This window comes from Trachypithecus francoisi, unplaced genomic scaffold (assembly GCF_009764315.1).
Source record: "Trachypithecus francoisi isolate TF-2019V2 unplaced genomic scaffold, Tfra_2.0 Lachesis_group19, whole genome shotgun sequence".
Taxonomy (NCBI): Eukaryota; Metazoa; Chordata; class Mammalia; order Primates; family Cercopithecidae; genus Trachypithecus; species Trachypithecus francoisi.
Genome location: NW_022681464.1, coordinates 35018708 through 35038968, shown reverse-complemented (window position 1 = coordinate 35038968; position 20261 = coordinate 35018708). Strand labels below are relative to the sequence as shown.

Genomic DNA, 20261 nt, shown 5'->3' with positions numbered 1-20261 from the left:
TAATGGATTTATATATTATCCCAAAAATTCCTCATTCCCAAATGGTTTCTCTATATTTCATAGAATTCTGGCCCATAAAAAATCAGTTGCAATGTATTAAGAGAACAACAAATGAATTTAAACTAAGCCATTTCTTCATATGAAATATAACTAATAAGATCTACAGCCAGAGAGAAAAACAGCCCAATATTGCATCGGTTCTGTACCTATACAAACAAAAGCCCAATATCTTGAACAAGAATTTCAATAATTAACAAATGTTTGGTATTATACAAACTATTTTATACCTGAGTACAGAATGACCACTATGTATAACACAGAAGTAAATACATTTGCACACACACTTACCCTAATACTTTAAGATGTGACCTACTGTGATTTAAACACTGTGACCTACTGTGACTTACCTGACTATCACACTTACCCGACTAACAGCGTGATCTTTATCTGTAATCTCTTGTCTATTTCTTGAAGCAGCTTTCTTGCTTTCTTGAGTCAATTCAAAATACTGTTCTTCCAGAAGGCCTCGAGCCAACTGCTCAGACTCAGCTTTTGTTTCTGCTAGATCCAACTGAGTAGCAAGAGTTTCTCTGCAACAATTTTTTAAGAGAAATTGATGTAAACAAACTCAGTTCATTCTTCCACCTTAATCATATTCTTAAGAACACAATTAACTGATAAATGATAAAAAGAATTATTTTATTGCTTAAAATAAATTTAAACCTATTGCAAACTTTCTATAAAAGTAATGAATTTAACCTCTCACATGTTGAAAAATTATAAAATAACTATTTAGTTTTCTATCTGATATTGTGCTAAACTAAAAAAGGTAATAAAGCAACAGCAAATAGTCTGCTCTTGAGAAGAAATTTCTTGTGGGTTTGGAATGGAAGACAGCATGGCACAGTGGAAAAGTCATTGACTTGCAAATCAGCAGGCTAGACCTAGACCTTTATTTCTGTTTTGTCATTAACTAATTGAGTAGAGACACTCAATGTGCACAAAGTGCAAGTCCCTTACACTTCCTGTAGTTCAGTTTCATCAAATCTGTAAAATGAGATGGTTAAACTAGTCACTTCCAGCTCCAAAATTCAATGAGATTATGAAAACTTCTAAGAGATTTGCAAATCACTACAAACTAATTTGACAACACTCCCTGGAAATGATACTAAAACATTTCAGAATTGACATTCAGACCAAGATGAGGTAACTCCAGTTTGCCTACTCTTCTAGAAGAGCCTCTCTTGGATAAGCTCTCTTAGTCACTACTGTAGTCCCTGAACAGAGCAGGGGCTCAATAAATACGTTCTGAATGAGTAACGTCCACCTCCTATTTTCTATTGAGTATTACAATTCAAACTTTCTGCCTCAAGCCTCAAGAGGGACAGAGGGAGACATATGGTAAAGACACACACACACATGCACACACAGAAAATTCATTCCTTCACTTAACAACTATTTGAAGGTTTATTAAGTACTACACTATGTTTACTATGCATCACGTTCTAGGAATTAAGAGATACAGCAGCCCGGGCACAGTGGCTCACGCCTGTAGTCCCAGCACTTTGGGAGGCTGAGGTGGGCGGATCATGAGGTCAGGAGTTCGAGACTAGTCTGGCCAACATAGTGAAACTTCATCTCTACTAAAAATACAAAAAATTAGCCTGGTGTGGTGGTGTGTGCCTGTAATCCCAGCTACCTGGGAGGCTGAGGTGACAGTGCGAGACTCCGTCTCAAAACTAAATAAATAAATACAGCAGTAACAAAGTTCCTGGGCTTAGGGAGCATGTATTAGTGGGGCCGTATAGGCAATTTAAAAAATGAACAAGTGCTATATAGTAAGTCACAGAGAATAATACAAGATAAAATATGGAAAGTTATGAATGTGATCACTTTTATTACAGGGTGATCAAGGAGGCCTCTCTGCTAAGACGACAGAAGAAAAGTAGGGAGAAGAGAACAACAGATATTGTAAGGCTTTCCAAGGCAATATAAGGACTTTGACTTTTATTCTGGTACTCTGATGTTTTAGAAAGATCATTCTGGCTGCTGTATTAAGATCAGACAGTAGGGGGACAATGGCAGAAGTTGAGATACCAGTTAGGAGGCTACTGAAATAATCAAGATTGGAGATGATGGCAGTTTGGACCAGGTCAGTAAATGGAACAAGTGGTGAGAAGTGATTAGAGTCTATACATAATTTTTAGTGAACACTGGGAAAATTTGTTGGTGGATTGCATTTAGAGTGCAAGAAAAAAAGAAGAGTCTAGGATGACTCTAAATTTTTCACTGAAACACCTGGGAATAATAGAGTTGTTCAGGACTGAAATGAGGAAGATAGGGAGGAGCAGTTCGCAAAGTAAGGGAATCAGGAATTTTTTCTGGACACTTTAAATGTGGGGTGCTTAACACTCAAGCAGAGATGTCAATTAGACAGCTGAATACATAAGTCTGGAATTCAAGGGAGAACGTACTTGGACTCTGACACCATTTAAAGCCACAAGGCTGGATGAGAACAAGCAGGGAGTAATCCCTTGAGCACTCCAAACTCCTAAGGGTCTCAGCAATTAGAAGGGAAAAAGGAACAAAGGAGATTGAGAAAGAGTAGCCAGTTCAATAAGGAAAAAACAGCATCTGGTGTCACAGAAGTCAAAGGAGACATTTTCTCAAGAGAGTAATCAACTAAGTCAAATGCTGCTATGAAATAAGGTGAGAACTGAGAAGTCACTATTAGGAAGACCCCACTGACCTTGAGAAGAGTTGTTTTGTTAGCATGATGAATGCAAAAGTATGACTGGAGTGAGCTCAAGAGAGAATGGAAGAAGATGGGGGAAGGTACCTGGTATGTTACTTTTCAAGTAAGCTGGCTATAAAAAAAAGAAAAGTGGGATGGTAGCTACCATGTAGATAATGTAGTTAAATGATGCAGTTTTGCTCTTGTTGCCCAGGCTGGAGTGCAATGGTGTGATCTTGGCTCACTGCAAACTCCACCTCCTGGGTTCAAGCAATTCCCCTGCCTCAGTCTCCTGAGTAGCTGGAATTACAGGCATGCGCCACCATGCTCAGCTAATTTTGTATTTTTAGTACATACGGGGTTTCTCCATGTTGGTCAGGCTGGTCTTGAACTCCTGACCTCAGGGGATCTGCCCACCTTGGCCTCCCAAAGTGCTAGGATTATAGGCATGAGCCACCGCACCCGGTGTAAGAGGGTGGTTTTTAAAGGAGATATCTAAATATGTTTACATAACAATGACAATGACTACAGAAAGGTAAAAATTGAGGTAGAAAAGATAAGAGAATTGTTGGAGTCATAATATTCTTTTTTTTTTTTTGAGACTCAGTCTGTCACCCAGGCTGGAGTGCAATGGTGAGATCTCGCCACACTGCAACCTTCCCCTCCCAGGTTCAAGTGATTCTCCTGCCTCAGCCTCCCAAGGAGCTGGGACTACAGGCATATGCCACCATGTCCGGCTAATTTTTGAATTTTTAGTAGAGATGGGGTTTCATCACGTTACCCAGGCTAGTAGCGAACTCTTAACCCAAGTGATCCGCCCGCCTGGGCCTCCCAAAATGCTGAGATTATGGGCATGAGCCACCAAACCCGGCCAAGTCATACTCTTAAGTAGGCAGGAAGAGATGGGATTAGCCATTAGATAAGAGCGAATGCTCTTGTCCATTTACATCATCAGAAGGAAGGCAGGGTTTATAGGTACTATTCTCTACTTAGAAGCTGTTCTCACCAAGGTAATGAGTAACCTTCAAAATAAATACAATGGGCAATTTATGACTTTTTGGTGACCTTTCTGAATATTTGGCACTTTTTTTTTTTTTTTTTGAGACGGAGTCTCACTCTGTCGCCCAGGCTGAAGTACAGTGGCCTGCTCTCGGCTCACTACAAGCTCCGCCTCCTGGGTTCGCGCCATTCTCCTGCCTCAGCCTCCCGAGTAGCTGGGACTACAGGTGCCCGCCACCAGGCCCGGCTAATTTTTTGTATTTTTAGTAGAGACGGGGTTTCTCCATGTTAGCCAGGATGGTCTCGATCTCCTGACCTTGTGATCTGCCCGCCTCAGCCTTCCAAAGTGCTGGGATTACAGGCATGAGCCACCATGCCCAGCAATATTTGGCACTTTTAATCACTTTCTTTTTCTTGAAATACTCTCCTCCCCCAGCTTTTGTGATACTCTACTCTGATGTAGACAAGTTAGTAGCTATGGTGGTGAAAGAGAATAGACGTTCTCTTCTGACTTTTAGGAAGCAAGGCCATTAGCTAAGTACAAGAATAAGGAAAAGGTGGCGATCTGAGTAGAGACGAGATGTGAAACACTTTTCTTAGGAAAGTAGTAGAGTTAGTAGTTTAGGAAAAGAAAGGAAATGCTGCCAATGCCAAATCTAAGAATACTGGGAGTGGTTCTGCCAGCTATTATAACACAGGGCTTCAGGTTCACGACACGTTCTTATCTGAAGTTTCTGCTTTGTGTTAAGTTCAGATAAAAGTATCGGGGTTATACTTTAAAACACCAGAAAACCTATTTAACCCAGAATATATTTCTATCCCTGGTTATGCTACTGTGCAAGAGAAAAAGCAAGAAAGAATTAGATGGTTCAGGGTAAAATTACCTGCATCTACATATTCATCCAGACTTCCTTTACAACTCTCCATAATGAAAGACTGTCTTTACTAATATTTAAAGTTAATCTCTCACCTTTATTCTCCTATCTCTTAAAAGAATTCAATCATCAATCATTCCATATTCTTCTGGATTATAAGATTATAAAGAGTGGCTTTGTTCTTGTTCACAAGTGTATTTCAAATGCCTAGAAAATTCTCTGGCCCACAGAGTGCGCTCAAAAATTTTACCTGAATGAAGAGATGTGGGGCTGCTCCTACTCTGATTTCCTTCCCATGGTCCATTTAAATATGTTCAAGTTTACGCTACTGTTAGGAAGCGCTCTCCTTCACATTCTCCTCTAGCTACTGCTACTTCTTGCCATAACAGCCAAGTCTCCTGAATTTTTTAATTTAACAAATATTTGCTGAGCATCACAATGCTGCCGTTACAATTGTAGGTGCTAGACATACAGCAATGAATTGGACCTAAGAACGAAACATCTGAAAATTCCTTCTGCCATAGAGCTTTGTTTCTAGTGGAAAAACAAAAACAATAAATACACCAAGTAAGAAAATTATATATTAGGAGGGAATAAGTGCTATAGAGAAAAATAAAATAGGGAAGGATGTATGAACTGGGTACCAAGGTAGTGGGGTGGGGATGTATGCAATTTAAAAAGCATATTCAGGGAAGGCCTTCTCCAATGATGTGGACCTGGAGAGGGCCAAGGAGCAAGCCATGTAGATACTTGGAGGAAACTGTTCCCGGAAGAGAGAAGAGCAATGTACACACCTGGAGGTAGGAGAGTGACTAACTGGTGTGTTGAGTAGAAAGAAGGCGAATCAGGCTGTTAGGTATACTCTGTCTCTTGTTCTACCCTTTCCATTCAGTCTCAATCTACTTTAATATCTATTCTCATCTCTATTTAGAAGCTGTTCTCACCAAGATAATGAATAACCTTCAATATAAGTACAATGGACAGTTTATGACTGCTTTTCTTGACCCTTCTGGATATGTGACACTTTTTAAAGTTTAATTTTTATTTATTTATATTTTTGAGACAGAGTCTCACCCTGTTGCCCAGGCTGGAGTGCAGTGGCGCCATCTCGGCTCCCCGCAAACTCCACCTCCCGGGTTCACGCCATTCTCCTGCCTCAGCCTCCTGAGTAGCTGGGACTACAGGCACCCGCCACCATGCCCGGCTAACTTTTTTGTATTTTTAGTAGAGACGGGGTTTCACCATGTTAACCAGGATGGTCTCAATCTCCTGACATCGTGATCTGCCTGCCTCGGCCTTCCAAAGTGCTGGGATTACAGACGTGAGCCACCGCGCCCGGCCAATATGTGGTACTTTTAATCACTTTCTCTTTTTTGAAATATTCTCTTCCTCCAGCTTTTGTGACACCCTGCTGTTGGTAGCTTCTTAGTTTCCCTTCCTCTGCCCATTCCTTGAACGTCTAGGAGCTAGTAGTCTTTCCTCAGCCCTTGTGTCTTCTGATCCTACACTATGGGCTACAACTTGCTACCTGGGAGGACCAAATGAGTCCACAACAGTGCCCCCCACTTCCCTCCAGACACACACACACAAACACACACCTAAAATAGTTTTGGGTCAACCTTTTACATAAAAATTCAGACTCTTGGTTTCTCTTGCAAAACCAGAAGATCTTGACATACTGGGCCAGTGTTATCATGTGTTAACAAATGGCCGGAACTGAGGAGGTGAGATCTTCAGTTTGTTATAATCCTTACAACTTATGCAACGAATATATCTGCACTTAGACCCCACTAATTACAGCCTAATTATACCAATGGCATCACAGGCTCATGAGTTTATAAACTCTGAGATACATAATCACCTTAACAGATCTCTGTATTAGTGGTTTCTGTATGCAAAGACTATCAAATCAGCTTCAAGTTCTTATCTTTTATCTGCATTCTAAATAAATAAATAAACCCAAATACCATGGTATTCGTTTCTATCTGGACATCCCGTAGGCACCTCAAACTCAACAGGACTGAAATTGAAATAATCTTCTCTCCCCTCGTCTCACAATTTTGGCATCCCTTAGCTCAGGGACCAGCACTACCATCAACTCAACAGCCCTGGTCAGAAACTTGAGAGTCAGCCTGAAAATTTTCCTAACCTTTGCCCCTATGCCTCCAAATCTACAAATCCTACTTCTTTTACTTCCCCCTTCGTTTTATGCACTTGCCTCTTACTGCCAACTTCCACTATAATTTTATATCTAAGTTTTTCCAGTGGTTATATAACTGGGCTCCCTGTATCTATGCAGCTTTCTCTTACTTCAATTCCTTCTCCACTCCTTAGAGTGAGTTTTCTAAAATACTTGTCAGTCACTAGCTTAGAATTTTCATTTATTCATTCGGTATTTATTGAATACTTACTCTGAAAGTCCCTGATTGAAGTGCTGGGAATAAATAGACAACAATGGAAGAAACAAAAGTCCCCACATTTCAATATTTTAAACTCTTCAGCATGATACACAAAGTCCTTTGTAATCTGACTTAGTTTTATCTCTCCAGCCTTATCTGTCATGAACTAACCATTTACTGTTCCTCAAATCAGAGATTGGCTTCTGCCTATACTGTCCCTTATTCCCCACATCCCATTCCCTGGCTAATTCTACTTTCCCTCAGTTGTGATCTCTGTTGGGAAATGTTCCCTGAATTCCACATGGTAAGATGAGATATCCTTTGGAACAGCCACTGTACCTTGATTATATCTCTCCTAACTTGATTCTGAAGCACTTGAAGAATCATAACTTACTAATAATTGGATAGCTGCACAAAGCACAGTACTTATAGCACAACAGTGGTGATCCATGTATTTGTCTTAAATAGATGAAGAGATGAAAAAAGGAAAATATATCAACTCTGAAACAATATAGTATGGAGTGAATATTTGGCACTTTTAATTACTTTCTCGTTCTGTTCCTCAGATCACAGATTGGTTTCTGCCTATACTATGCCCTTCACAGTGAATGCATACATCTGGGATTGCATATTGCAATACCATACAAATGGTAGAGGAGGTAACAGACCAGAGTCTACAGTATGACTGTATCAGAGAATAACCAGGAAATGCAGCTTTGTGTCTACCTTAGCTTTCAGTTAATTAGGTTATCTAACTATGATACTTGGCCACCAAATTAGTATGTTGATACCTGCTGTGATGCTAAACTTTATGGTAATATACAGTTCGGCAACAAACTATTGTCAATTCTGGACCTTAAATATTTTAATCAACTTAATCAACTCGATTAAGGCAACTTAATTGCAAAAAGATGCAATTATTCTTAATTTATAATCAAGTCAACAAAGGTAAACAACGAAAAGTTTATTTATAAAACTAGTAAAAATAAAAGTTATGTATTCCAACAAAAAAAAAAAGAAGAATGATAAAAGTGAGTATCTCCAGTTTGCAACACCTAATGTACTAAGATCTAACGTTGAGTACCACAGTGGTTAACAACAGAAACAGGGAAACCAGAAAGTACAAGGTTATATATGAATTAGTCTTCTTCCTCCTAAAAATCAGATTTGAATCTGATTAAGCTTCCAAATCAGAAATGTCCAATGAAACTTTCTAGGATGTCAGAAATGTTCTGTATCTGTACTATCTATTATAATATGGTAGACACTAACCGCATGTGACTACTGAGCACCTGAAATACGACTTGCACATCTGAGGAACTAAGTTTTAATTTTACGTAACTGAATTTAAATTTAAGTAACTATATGTGGCTACTGGCCACCATATTGGCAGAGGAGCTCTAGATATAACTACTGACTTCCAGGAAACATAAGGGAAATGGGGAATGTTCAACCAACTACAGAAATTGAATCAATAAAATTGCAACTGAGGGAACCTCTACAGGACAAAAAATTCCAGTTTCTTCAACAAATCCGTATCAGGATGGTGATTACTCTTGAGGTGGGGAGGAAAGAAGGCATAATTAGGAGGTGGGATATAGTGGGCTTCTGAAGTAGATAGCAAGGTTCTCTTTCATGGATGATGATGTTATGACGACATTTGTCATAATTCATAAAAACTATTAGTTTTGCTGTTTTCTGTAACTGTTTGTTTCAACAACAAACAGTCTTTCAAAGGTGATTAAATGTAAAGAGAATATAACAGTGTTGGAAAACTAGTTCTAGTGTATGTTCTGACATTACCTAGCTATGAGATACTCCGCATGAGTTACTATCTTGTTGGACCTGTAAGCTGAATTCTAAAATGAAGCTGTTACACTTGAAATAGCTTTATAAGGTTTTCTCCTTTTAAGACCCTAAACATATACATGTAATGAAAATTAACCTGCATAATAATATTTTATTATTATTATTTTTAGAGATGGGATCTCATTATGTTGCCCAGGCTGGTCTTGGGCAACTCCTGGGCTCAAGCGATCCTCTCACCTCAGCCTCCCAAAATGCTGGTATTACAGGCATGAGCCACCATGCCCGGCCATAACCTGCATAGTAATCCTAAGAAGACCTTAAATACCTTTATCTAACTTAAAATAATGATTTGCAAAAATAGCATGATTTATATATAAATAGATCTTTTAAAATTGAGATACTAGCCCAGGCGCGGTGGCTCATGCCTGTAATCCCAGCACTTTGGGAGGCCGAGGTGGGCGGAACACGAGGTCACGAGTTTGAGACCAACCTGACCAACATGGTGAAACCCTGTCTCTACTAAAAATACAAAAATTAGCCGAGCGTGGTGGCACACGCCTGTAATCTCAGCTACTCAGGAGGCTGAGGCAGGAGAATCGCTTGAACCCGGGAGGCGGAAGCTGCAGTGAGCCGATATCACGCCACTGCAGTCCAGGCTGGGTGACACAGCAAGACTCTGTCTCAAATAAAAATAAATTAAAAAAATAAAAATTGAGATACCCCTGAAAACAACTGTCAAACAACTTTTTGTCAGTTTAATGAATCTCTGCAATTGCTACAGTGTTGATTTATAGCATTGTTTTTTCACCATAAAGGTAAATTTAGCCTAATCTGATTTGTTCTGAATTAGCCCAATAAATTGCGTTCTATACCATTCCCACCAGAATAATGGCACATCTATTCACTATTTTAAAACTTAAGAATGCCTGTTGCAGTACTAATTCTTGTTCTAAAGCAAAATGGACATACTTTTCATTTTGTAGTTCCTGTATTTTCTTTAAATTTTCTCTGTTTTTTTCTTCAATTTCTTCTTTAAGTTCCTTTACCTGGGTTTTATAAAGTGTCTGCAAAACAAGTGACAAGAAGAAGTAAGTGTTTATGGTGGGTTAAAAACAATTTGGCAGTTTCTTATAAATTAAAAAAATTAACATATGATCCAACAATTCCTCTCAAGTATTTACCCATGACAAATACAAATATATATCAACACCTAGTCTTATACATGAATTTTCCTTATGGTTTTATTTATAACAACTCCAAAGTGGAAATGAACCAGATATCCATCAATACGTGGGTTAAAAAAAAAAACCGGTTAATTCATATTACTTAGCAATAAAAAGGAATGAACTACTGATACATACAACATGTAAAACTAAGAAATCTAAAAAATATGCTGAGTGAAAGAAACCACATGTCAAAAGGCATATACTGTGTGACTCCATGTATATGAAATTCTAGACCAGGTAAAAATAATCAATGATGACAGAAAACAATCAGTCATTGTCTGTGTATAGAGGTGGTTGGGAAAAATGGAGAGTGAAGGGCCACAAGGGAACTTTTTGAGGTGAAAAAAAAAATTCCACATATTGATTGTGGTTGTGGTCACACAGTTGTATATATTTGTCAAAACTTACTAACCAGTACACTTAAAATGGGTATATTACATAGAAATTATAGCTTAATGGCCGGGTGTGGTGGCTCATGCCTGTAATCCCAGCACTTTGGGAGGCCGAGGCGGGCAGATCACGAGGTCAGGAGATGGAGACCATCCTGGCCAACACAGTGAAACCCCGTTTCTACTAAAAATACAAAAAATTAGCTGGGCATGGTGGCACGCTCCTGTAATCACAGCTCTTCGGGAGACTTGAACCCGGGAGCGGGAGGTTGCAGTGAGCCAAGATTGTGCCACTGCTCTCCAGCCTGGGTGACAGAGTGAGACTCCATCTCAAAAAAAAAAAAAAAAAAAAGAAAAGAAATTATAGCTTAATAAAGTATATTACAGATTTGGGAAGACATTATAAAGAAATTTAACACACACTACTAATTTAAATGTTAGATCAATTCTTGACTAATGTTAGAAAAAAACCACTTCTGTTTTGGTAGGTGGGATGTACTGGGCAGTTGAGAGACAGGTAAAAATACCCACAAAAGGGCTGGGCGCAGTGGCTCACGCCTGTAATCCCAGCACTTTGGGAGGCCGAGGTGGGCAGATCACGGGGTCAGGAGATTGAGACCATCCTGGCTAACACGGTGAAACCTCGTGTCTACTAAAAATACAAAAATTAACCAGGTGTGGTGGCGGGCACCTGTAGTCCCAGCTACTTGGGAGGCTGAGGTAGGGGAATGGTGTGAAACCAGGAGGCAGAGCTTGAGATTGCCTCCACTGCACTCTAGCCTGGGAGAGAGGGCAAGACTCCATCTCAAAAAAAAAGAAAAAGAAATGTCCACAAATAAGATTTATCAAGTATTCTGCTAACACATCTATAACATATGCTTATTTCAGAACAATGGTTCTTACAAAATTCACTGAGCTTTTGCCAACTCCAGCGAAAAATATTTAACACATGAGACTCATTTTGTGTTAGTTGCTGAAGTTACAGAGTGAACTTCCAGTTCTGATATCTATTTCTTTTTAACTATCCTCTTCACTTTAAAAGAAAAAGAGAAGGGAAAAAAATAGCAAGGGTCAGCAAACAGCTGTGGAGAACTACTTTAACACTTACTTATTACATTAAGAAACAGCACTTTTCTAGGCAAAAAAACATATAAATGTCTATGGGAATGCAAATGAAAGAAGAGTAAGGGCTTACTCTAGGTTAAGTATTTAGAATTTCTAAAATTAAGTAATCTATTTGGCCTTTGGGACTTAGATTCTTATCTCTCTGACTTCAAATACTGAAATTCAAGTAAGTAAATCAATGAAGGGATAAAAAGAAAAATAATCTGATTTGAAAACCCAGAATAAAAACAAATCTTAAAATTTGGTTCATAACAGCTTATTGAATTGAATGCTGTTTAATCCAATGCCCACAAGCAATGCAATAAATCAGAACTGAGACAGGGTCAGGTTTTGTACTATTTTCTAGAAGCAAAATGAAGAATCCACAGGAACCACCGCAAGTCATTTGACATCCATCCAAACATCTGGAGGCACTGGATGATTGCTCTGTGGAAGCATATGGCAAGAAAGTGTATGGGATGCTACAGATCACTTTGCAGAAGTTAGCAGTAGATACTCTGAATAATTACATTTAGCAAACACCCAGGGCAAGCGTTTTCAACAATATTTAAAAGTTTTTCATTTTGTTTATGAGACAGAGTCTTGCTGTCGCCCAGGCTGGAGCACAGATGACCCCAGCTCATTATAATGTCCAACTATCGGGCTCAAGTGATTCTTCTTCCTCAGCCTCCCGAGTAGCTGGGACTACACGTGCCTGCCACCACAACCAGCTAATTTTTGTATTTTTAGTAGAGACAGGGTTTCACCATGTTGGCCAGGCTGGTCTCGAACTCCTGATCTCAAGTGATCCACCCGCCTCAGCCTCCCAAAGTGCTGGGATGACAGGTGTGAGCCACAGCGCCTGGCCTGAAAAGATTTTACAATTTAAAAACATATACCAATGATAGCCTAATATGCCAAGAAACAAATGGATAAACAAAAAGAAGAAAATCACAATGTTTATTAGAAGATGAAGAGTCATTTGAAAAAAGAATTTTAAAAAGAAAAAGTTCACATAAAAGAATCTAATACCTTGTTGTAAGTCAGGTTTTGAAACAGTGCGTATGTTAAAAATGATTCTCACTTACCGAGAAATATTGTTCAGCTTCAAGCTGATCTTGTAGCTCCCGCATCTGTCCTTCATTCCCTCTATACTGTCTTCAGATGAAAAGAAAAACAAGTGAACAAACGCTCCTACTTATACTAGACTTTATTTATTCTTAGTTTGTTAAAGTTGCTAATATAAAAAAGGTTTACTAAAACAATCTTTATTTTTAAAAAACATACCTCATTATTATTTTACTAATTAACTTGGTCAGGCCACACTGGTTCTATCTTGCTCCTTATAAAATGATGCTATACAAAAGTAGTGAGAACTCTTTTCTACTGATGATCACTTTTTGGAGAATATTAATTGTGGCTCTATCCAAAATGAAAAAATAAAATTGATACCATATTTTTGCTAAATTTTTATAGAGAAAAGCAGTAATAGGGAAGAAAATGTCTCGTACGGTAAGTAAAAAAAAAAAGGGGGGGGATGAAAAATTTAGTAATAATTCAGTGCTTTATATCATAATACTATGTTTAATAAGTAGTAATTCAGTACCACATACTAGACATTATGGCCAATTAAGCACAAAAAAGGGGCTGTGGAAATGAATCATCAGGTAAGAAGGGAAAGCAAGAACAACAAACTGACAAAGAAGGAGGAACACAGACAGACAACTGCATGTATATAATATATACATAAACACAACTCACAAAGGAGCAGAGTCCAAAAGATGGAAACACAACGTAACCCGAAGACATAGGTTTTCAATAATTATTTACTGTCTACTACGAAAGTCTAGCAGCTAGGCTTGAAAATCTAGTTGCTAGACTTTCATATTAGACAGTAATAATGGCTTTGTATTCTCAGTATCTAAAAAGGCATGTGGTTGACAGAAAGTCCACACCAATCTCCATTGAATGCTGAGTGAGAGTATTTTTGGAGAAAAAAAATATAAAACACATTTTTGTGAAAATGGTGGCTCTAAAAGAGGAAAAGAATTTCACCAATATAAATCCAATTTTATGAAAACTGACAATTTAATCCAAGAATCACCTCTGTAAATGAAGCTAGCAAGTGATGATATAATAAAATAAATTCAGAGGAAATAAAAACACAGGACTTGGCATAAGATATATCCACTTTTGATATTAAACTTGTGAAGCATATTCTTAGGCAAATTGTGAAGGCAATCTTGACATCTTGCTTGTTCTCCATTTCAAGTAAGCAGGCATATCACATCCCAAGAGTAACAGAAAAAGAAAAAAGACATTTTTGCATTTTTTTTTTTTTTTGAGACGGAGTCTCGCTCTGTCGCCCAGGCTGGAGTGCAGTGGCCGGATCTCAGCTCACTGCAAGCTCCGCCTCCCGGGTTTACGCCATTCTCCTGCCTCAGCCTCCCGAGTAGCTGGGACTACAGGCACCCACCACCTCGCCCGGCTAGTTTTTTGTATTTTTTTTTTAGTAGAGACGGGGTTTCACCGTGTTAGTCAGGATGGTCTCGATCTCCTGACCTCGTGATCCTCCCGTCTCGGCCTCCCAAAGTGCTGGGATTACAGGCTTGAGCCACCGCGCCCGGCCATTTTTGCATTTTGAGATGAACCAAAGACACAAAACAAAACGCACAGTGTGTCATGTCTAATTCTAGCCTCTGAACATCTCCTACGAGGCACTGTGATTTTTGTAATTCTAACCTGAAGAAATGTGATGACTTTTGTGGACAAGAAAATCAGATGAGAAAACTGTGGTCTTTCCAAAGCCTGAACTCCCTTGAAAACCTTTGCAAGTAAATTCTTTTACTTCTAAATACTTTTTCGCTGTCTTTCACAAACTCTAAGTACATAATCTGTACATATGTAAAATATCAAACACACAAGTCAATGATGAGCACAAAAAAGAAAGAAATCACAATGTTATTTTAAAGACTTACTTCGTAAGCTGAGCTAACTCAAATTCTAATAATCTCTTTGCTTCCAATAAAGTATTTATTTCCTGTTTCATCTGCTTTTCTAAACCTTTTAAATTGTCTGCCTCAAATGCTTGAGTCTTCAATTCATTTTGTAACAACAGCCGCTTATTTGATTCCTGCTCCAGTTGCAGGGTTAGATTCTTAACCTATGAATGAGAAAAATAATTGGGATCTTAAATCTCTTAAATAATTTATTAGACATTATTTGAAAGAATACTAACCAAATCAAGTACATTATAATTCACGGTACTAGTAGAAAATATTAGTATTTTAAAGAGTCTTCATTGTTCCACGTGTTTATTATTGTAGATTTACTATTAAGTCAAATTAATTCCCAAATTTCAGACATGAGATGTTGTGGAGGGAAAAAAATTCTGGTTCCTTTCAGACCCAATCATCATGAAAATGTTGGAGTACAAGGTGATTATAAAACTCATTTCTGGGCCTGGCACAGTGGTTCACGTCTGTCATCCCAGCACTTTGGGAGGCTGAGGCAGGTGGAGTGCTTGAACCCAGAGTTTGAGACATGGTGAAACCCTCGCTCTACAAAAAAATACAAAATTGGCCAGGCATGGTGGTACACTCCTGCAGTCCCAGCTACATGAGAGGATCACCTGAGCCTGGGAGGCAGAGGCTGCAGTGAGCCAAGATCATGCCATTGCACTCCAGCCTGAGTGACAGTGAGACTCTGTCTCAAAAAAAAAAAAAAAAAAAAAAAGCCACTTCTGGGGGAACATTTGAATGGAATACTTAAATTTACCTGTTTATATGCTCTACTCTACAACCCTTCAAAGCTTAACAAAACAAACTGAATGTATGTTTCATTCAACTCAACAAATATTTTTGAAGTGTTTATTAGGTGTTTGGACCAATGAACTCAAAATTCCTACAGTGGTTTACAATGGCCTTCATGATCTGTTCTAACTCTATTCCTATCATTGGCCATTCTCTACAATCCAATCATATTCTTCAGATCCTCAAATGCAACAAATTCTCCCTCACCTCACAGTTCTTGTACACGCTACTCCTTGTTTTATCCTCCTTCATTTATTCATTCTTCAGCTCTCAAATGTTATACTCTTAGCAAGGCCTTCTGTAACTCCCAAATGTGATTAGCAATACACCCCTATAGCATTCAGTATTTTCTTTTTAATTATTTGCAATGCTTGTAGTTACTATTTTTTTTTTTTTTTTTTTTTGAGACTGAGTCTCACTCTGTATGTAGCCCAGGCTGGAGTGCAGTGGTGTGATCTTGGCTCACTGCAAGCTCCGCCTCCCGGGTTCACGCCATTCTCCTGCCTCAGCCGCCCGAGTAGCTGGGACTATAGGTGCCTGCCACCACGCCCGGCTAATTTTTTGTATTTTTAGTGGAGACGGGGTTTCACCATGTTATCCAGGATGGTCTCGATCTCCTGACCTCGTGATCCACCCACCTCGGCCTTCCAAAGTGCTGGGATTATAGGCGTGAGCCACCGCGCCTGGCCAGTAGTTACTATTTTAATATCTGTTTTTCCCTCCTGGCTGTAACTTCCAACAAAGTCAGGACCATATCTATATCTTATTCACTTCAGTAACCCCCAACTCCTAGCACAGAGCCAAATAGTAGGTAGTCAAAAATTATGTTTTTTAAATGACTGAATATTATCTTTCAAATTTTGTACATTCCTCCTGCATGTTAACTTTAATAGGTATCTCTAGTTTCTCTTCTTTCTAGTCCATTCTATATACCACTACCAGACTGATTTTTCTAGAAGTGCTTTCACCTATAGCTCCCATGCAAGTTTTATTTTTTAGAGATAGGGTCTCACTCTCGACTCACTACAGCCTCGATCTCCTGAGGCGCAAGCAATCCTCCCACCTCAGCCTCCTGAGTAGCCGGAACTATAGGCATACGCCACCACACATAGCTGATTTTGGTATTTGAGATGGGGTTTCACCATGTTGCCTAGGCTGGTTTCAAACTCCTGGGCTCAAGCAATCTGCTGATCTGCTCACCTTAGCCTCCCAAAGTGCTGGGATTACAGGTGTAAGCCAATGTGTCTGGCCACCCATGCAAGTTTTAAAGAGTATCGATACTTTGGCCTCCAAATTTCTCCCATGACCACTCAACATGTCTTCTTCTTTTCTTCAAAAAGTTAAAAGTTCTATCAAGTTCCTTTTTATGCTTTACTTACCCATCTTCTTATCCACCCGGTACTCACTTTATTATCCATATCTTTACTGATAATATTCCCTCTAGCAAATAAAACTCTGACTCTAAAACTATTACCTTTTGAAGTCTTACTCAACCTTTAAAATCTAGGTAACATGTTACATCTTCTTGAGAAGGCTTTCCTACTTTCGGTCTTAGAAATAATTTCTAAAGTACATATAGTAACCAACAGGACATGTTGTCATTTTATCTTTTTATTAACTGCTTTATAAAATGTATACCCCATGCTATCAATCTAAGCCAGGAAAGACTACAGTTAAACACTTTTATTGAAATCTAAGAGCAATGCTTTCTTTGGGGATATAAGATGCATTATAATAAAGACTTTTTTTTTCTTTTAAAGCAGATGGTCAGTTTTTTCAGGGAAGGAACTATGACATTTCAATACAGTTGTACTGTCATAGTGAAAAATGGCATAGATTACACAGAGTGAATGTTCAATAACTATTTGAAGAGGAAAATTCTAGGTGCTGGGGTAACCATATAGCAGTGAACATAGACCCATGTCAATCATTTCATTCAAATCTCCTTCACAGTGTTTAAATTATATATAACTCTTCAGTCATAACTTATATAATTGTTTCTCTTTTAATAGATGAACAAAGTCAGTACTATTTTTCTTACTTCATCCTCCATCCTTTCTTTATTTCCAGTCAAATGTTCTAGTTTCTGCTGAGATTGCTTCAGATCAACGTCTAGCATGGAACACTGTTTCTCAATCTGAACAACCCGATTTTCAGCCTTCTCTCGAGCTTCTCTTTCTTCTTTCAGCTTTTTTTCCATCTCTGGGAAAGCAAAAAGGTACATACATTTAAAGAAAGAGTACTTTAATACATTTCACTTTATATGGGCTGTAATTTGGTTTCAAACATCTCTATTGTTTTTATCCTGGGACTTGAATAGAGCTATTAATTATAGAAATTCTCATGTTATGTAAACTGTTTCTATAGTAGAAATCTCTAAAGAAAAGGAGTTATAAAATATAATATAGCAATAAAATCTTCTAAACCCAGCTCTTGCCCAATGATGAGAGATTAATCAGTACCACTTTCAGACTAGAAGGTGAAGAGTATAGCTAGAAAGAAAGTGAATCAACAAAGAACAATGAAGGTACATCAAGTAAAAGCAGAAAAATAAGGCTGTGGTTATTAATTTATACCCTGCACTGTTCCAGAAAAGGTTCAGGAGGCTTAAGGCTATGGTAGGAACTCCAGTTTATACAATTCAGATGAATAAGATTCCACAGTAGTATAATACCTCTTTTAATTATTACTGGAATATATTAGTCTACACTGAGGCTCCTTTTTTGAAATACAACTGAGCTTCTGAGAGGTTAACTTTTCCATGTTCATGCAACTACTAAGTTGCCCCATCAGGATTCTAGCTTATTTGAAGTCTGCTTTCCCACTCTCGAAGACCACCCTCTAGGTGACAAAATATAAACTATTAAATAAATATAAATAAACTATTACTTATCTTTCCCCCCAAACTTACAACTTAGCTGCACTAGTAAATTGTCACCTCTTAAGACCCTTCTGTTTAATCAAACACAAATTCATCCACTATGTTCTTCTGACTCTTGATCTCTCTCTCCTGAGCGCCAGACTTAGATACCAATTGACTAACATCTCCACCTAGATATCGAATAATCTTATTAAAGTTAACATATTCACAATACATGCTTTACTTCTGGCCCATCCCCAAACCACTCCAACCCCAGTTAGTCTCAGTCTTTTGTTTTTGTTTTTGTTTTTTTTGCGACAGTGTCTCGCTGTGTTGCCCAGGACAAAGTGCACTGGTGCAATCTCAGCTCACTGCAACTTCCGCCACCTGGGTTCTAGCAATTCTCCTGCCTCAGCCTCCTGAGTAGCTAAGATTTACAGGTGCGCATCACTACACGCAGCTAATTTTTGTATTTTTTAGTAGAGGCGGGGTTTCACTATGTTGCCCAGGCTGGTCTCGAACTCCTGACCTCAAATGATCTGCCTGCCTCGGCCTCCCAAAGTGCTAGGATTACAGGTGTGAGTCCCCACACCTGGTCTTTTTCTATCCAATTCATCACCAACTCTTGTCCTCTATACCTCGACTTCTTTCTCTCTCTACTACTACCAGTGTTTATAGCCTACAGCCTTCTAACTGATCTCCCTTTTTATCACTGTTCTCACTCTTGAAAGCATTCCCCACAGAGCAGCAGAAACGATCTTTTAAAAGTAGAAATTACACATCCCAGAAGCTTAAAATGCACTAGTGCCTTCATACAAATCTTAGAATAAGAATACTGAACTTACTATCACTTCTGCCTGGAATGTATTTTCTCTAGCTCCTTTAACAGGTGGTTCATTTTGACTTTCAGTTCTTACCTCAAATATTATGAGCTCAGAGGGCCTTTCCTCAGAACCCCCATCTAGGGCAGTGCCAAGTCAAAACAATGATATTAATGTGTATTTCCTTCCCATTAATAATTACAAGCTGTACATATTTTCATTTATGTATTCTTCTTTTTTTTTTTTTTTTTTGGTCTATCTTCACCATCTGAATGTAATCTCTGGGCTTCCTATCAGTTTTAGTCTCTGCGATATTCCCAGCTGTGCCTTGTCTGTAGTAGGCAGTCAGTAATTAAGTGAAAGAAATAAAAGTAGCTCAATATGGCTGAAGCACAGGGTACACACAACAAAGTGCAGACCAAGAAGACTGCAAAGACAGACAGGTGTCAACTTAAAGATTCAGTATATCCAAGGAGTTTGAAAGGTACCCTGCAAACAATGAAAAGCCACTAAAGGATTTTAAGGATAACAAAATATGATTTGACCAAAAAAGAAAATTGTTCTAACCTAAGTGAGAATGATTGATGAATAGAACAACTCTTGGCAAAATGAGGATGTGATGTTTAGTAACCAAGATAATAGCTACTGAAAACTTTCTATGCACAGGCACTTTACATCCATTTTTCATCTAACTTAAAATAGTTACAGAGCACCACTGATCTGTCTGATTCCAAAGCCTTGGCTCATCTCATAAAGACCCTATGGCCATTAACTAGGTTAGTGAGAATAAAGAATAAGAGCAGGTTTGATGGATAAGATTATGAGCTTTCTTTTCAGGAAAAATAATTTAAGATGCCAACACATCCAGACTGTAGTAGGTTAAGAATAAGTAGAAGGCGAAGAAAGATTTGTTAGAAGTTTAGATATTAAAAATTTTTTTTCCATAAAGAATCTGATACCATTGAATTTGACTATTTTATTATTTTATCTGAAATAAAACAGTAGTAATTAGTAAGGATCACAGATTGCTGCATGGATTTGTCTATTTAAGATGGGAAACTTGTTCATGTTTACAGTAAGAAAGAAGATAATGGAAGTAAAAAGGTCGAGGATACAGAAAAGAAAAAGAGATAAGAAGTTAAGATGAGATAAGAGGAGATTACCCTCCTTTAAGATAATAGTGAAGATAATGAAGACAGATAAAGAAGTAGGATAGATTGACAAGAAAACTAG

At 38.3% G+C, this 20261-nt stretch overlaps 1 protein-coding gene across 2 annotated transcripts in view; it reads right to left on the bottom strand.

Annotated features, from left to right (window-relative positions):
* ROCK1 (Rho associated coiled-coil containing protein kinase 1) overlaps positions 1 to 20261 on the bottom strand; it is a 155792-nt gene that overhangs the window by 18251 nt on the left and 117280 nt on the right. For both annotated transcript variants that reach the window (XM_033178174.1, XM_033178175.1), the window contains exons 19-23: positions 17389 to 17549; positions 14514 to 14698; positions 12624 to 12693; positions 9786 to 9880; positions 425 to 590 (exon numbers count right to left, since the gene is read on the bottom strand). In XM_033178174.1, coding sequence (XP_033034065.1) covers positions 425 to 590; positions 9786 to 9880; positions 12624 to 12693; positions 14514 to 14698; positions 17389 to 17549 — 677 coding nt within the window. The remainder of the gene's footprint in view (positions 1 to 424; positions 591 to 9785; positions 9881 to 12623; positions 12694 to 14513; positions 14699 to 17388; positions 17550 to 20261) is intronic.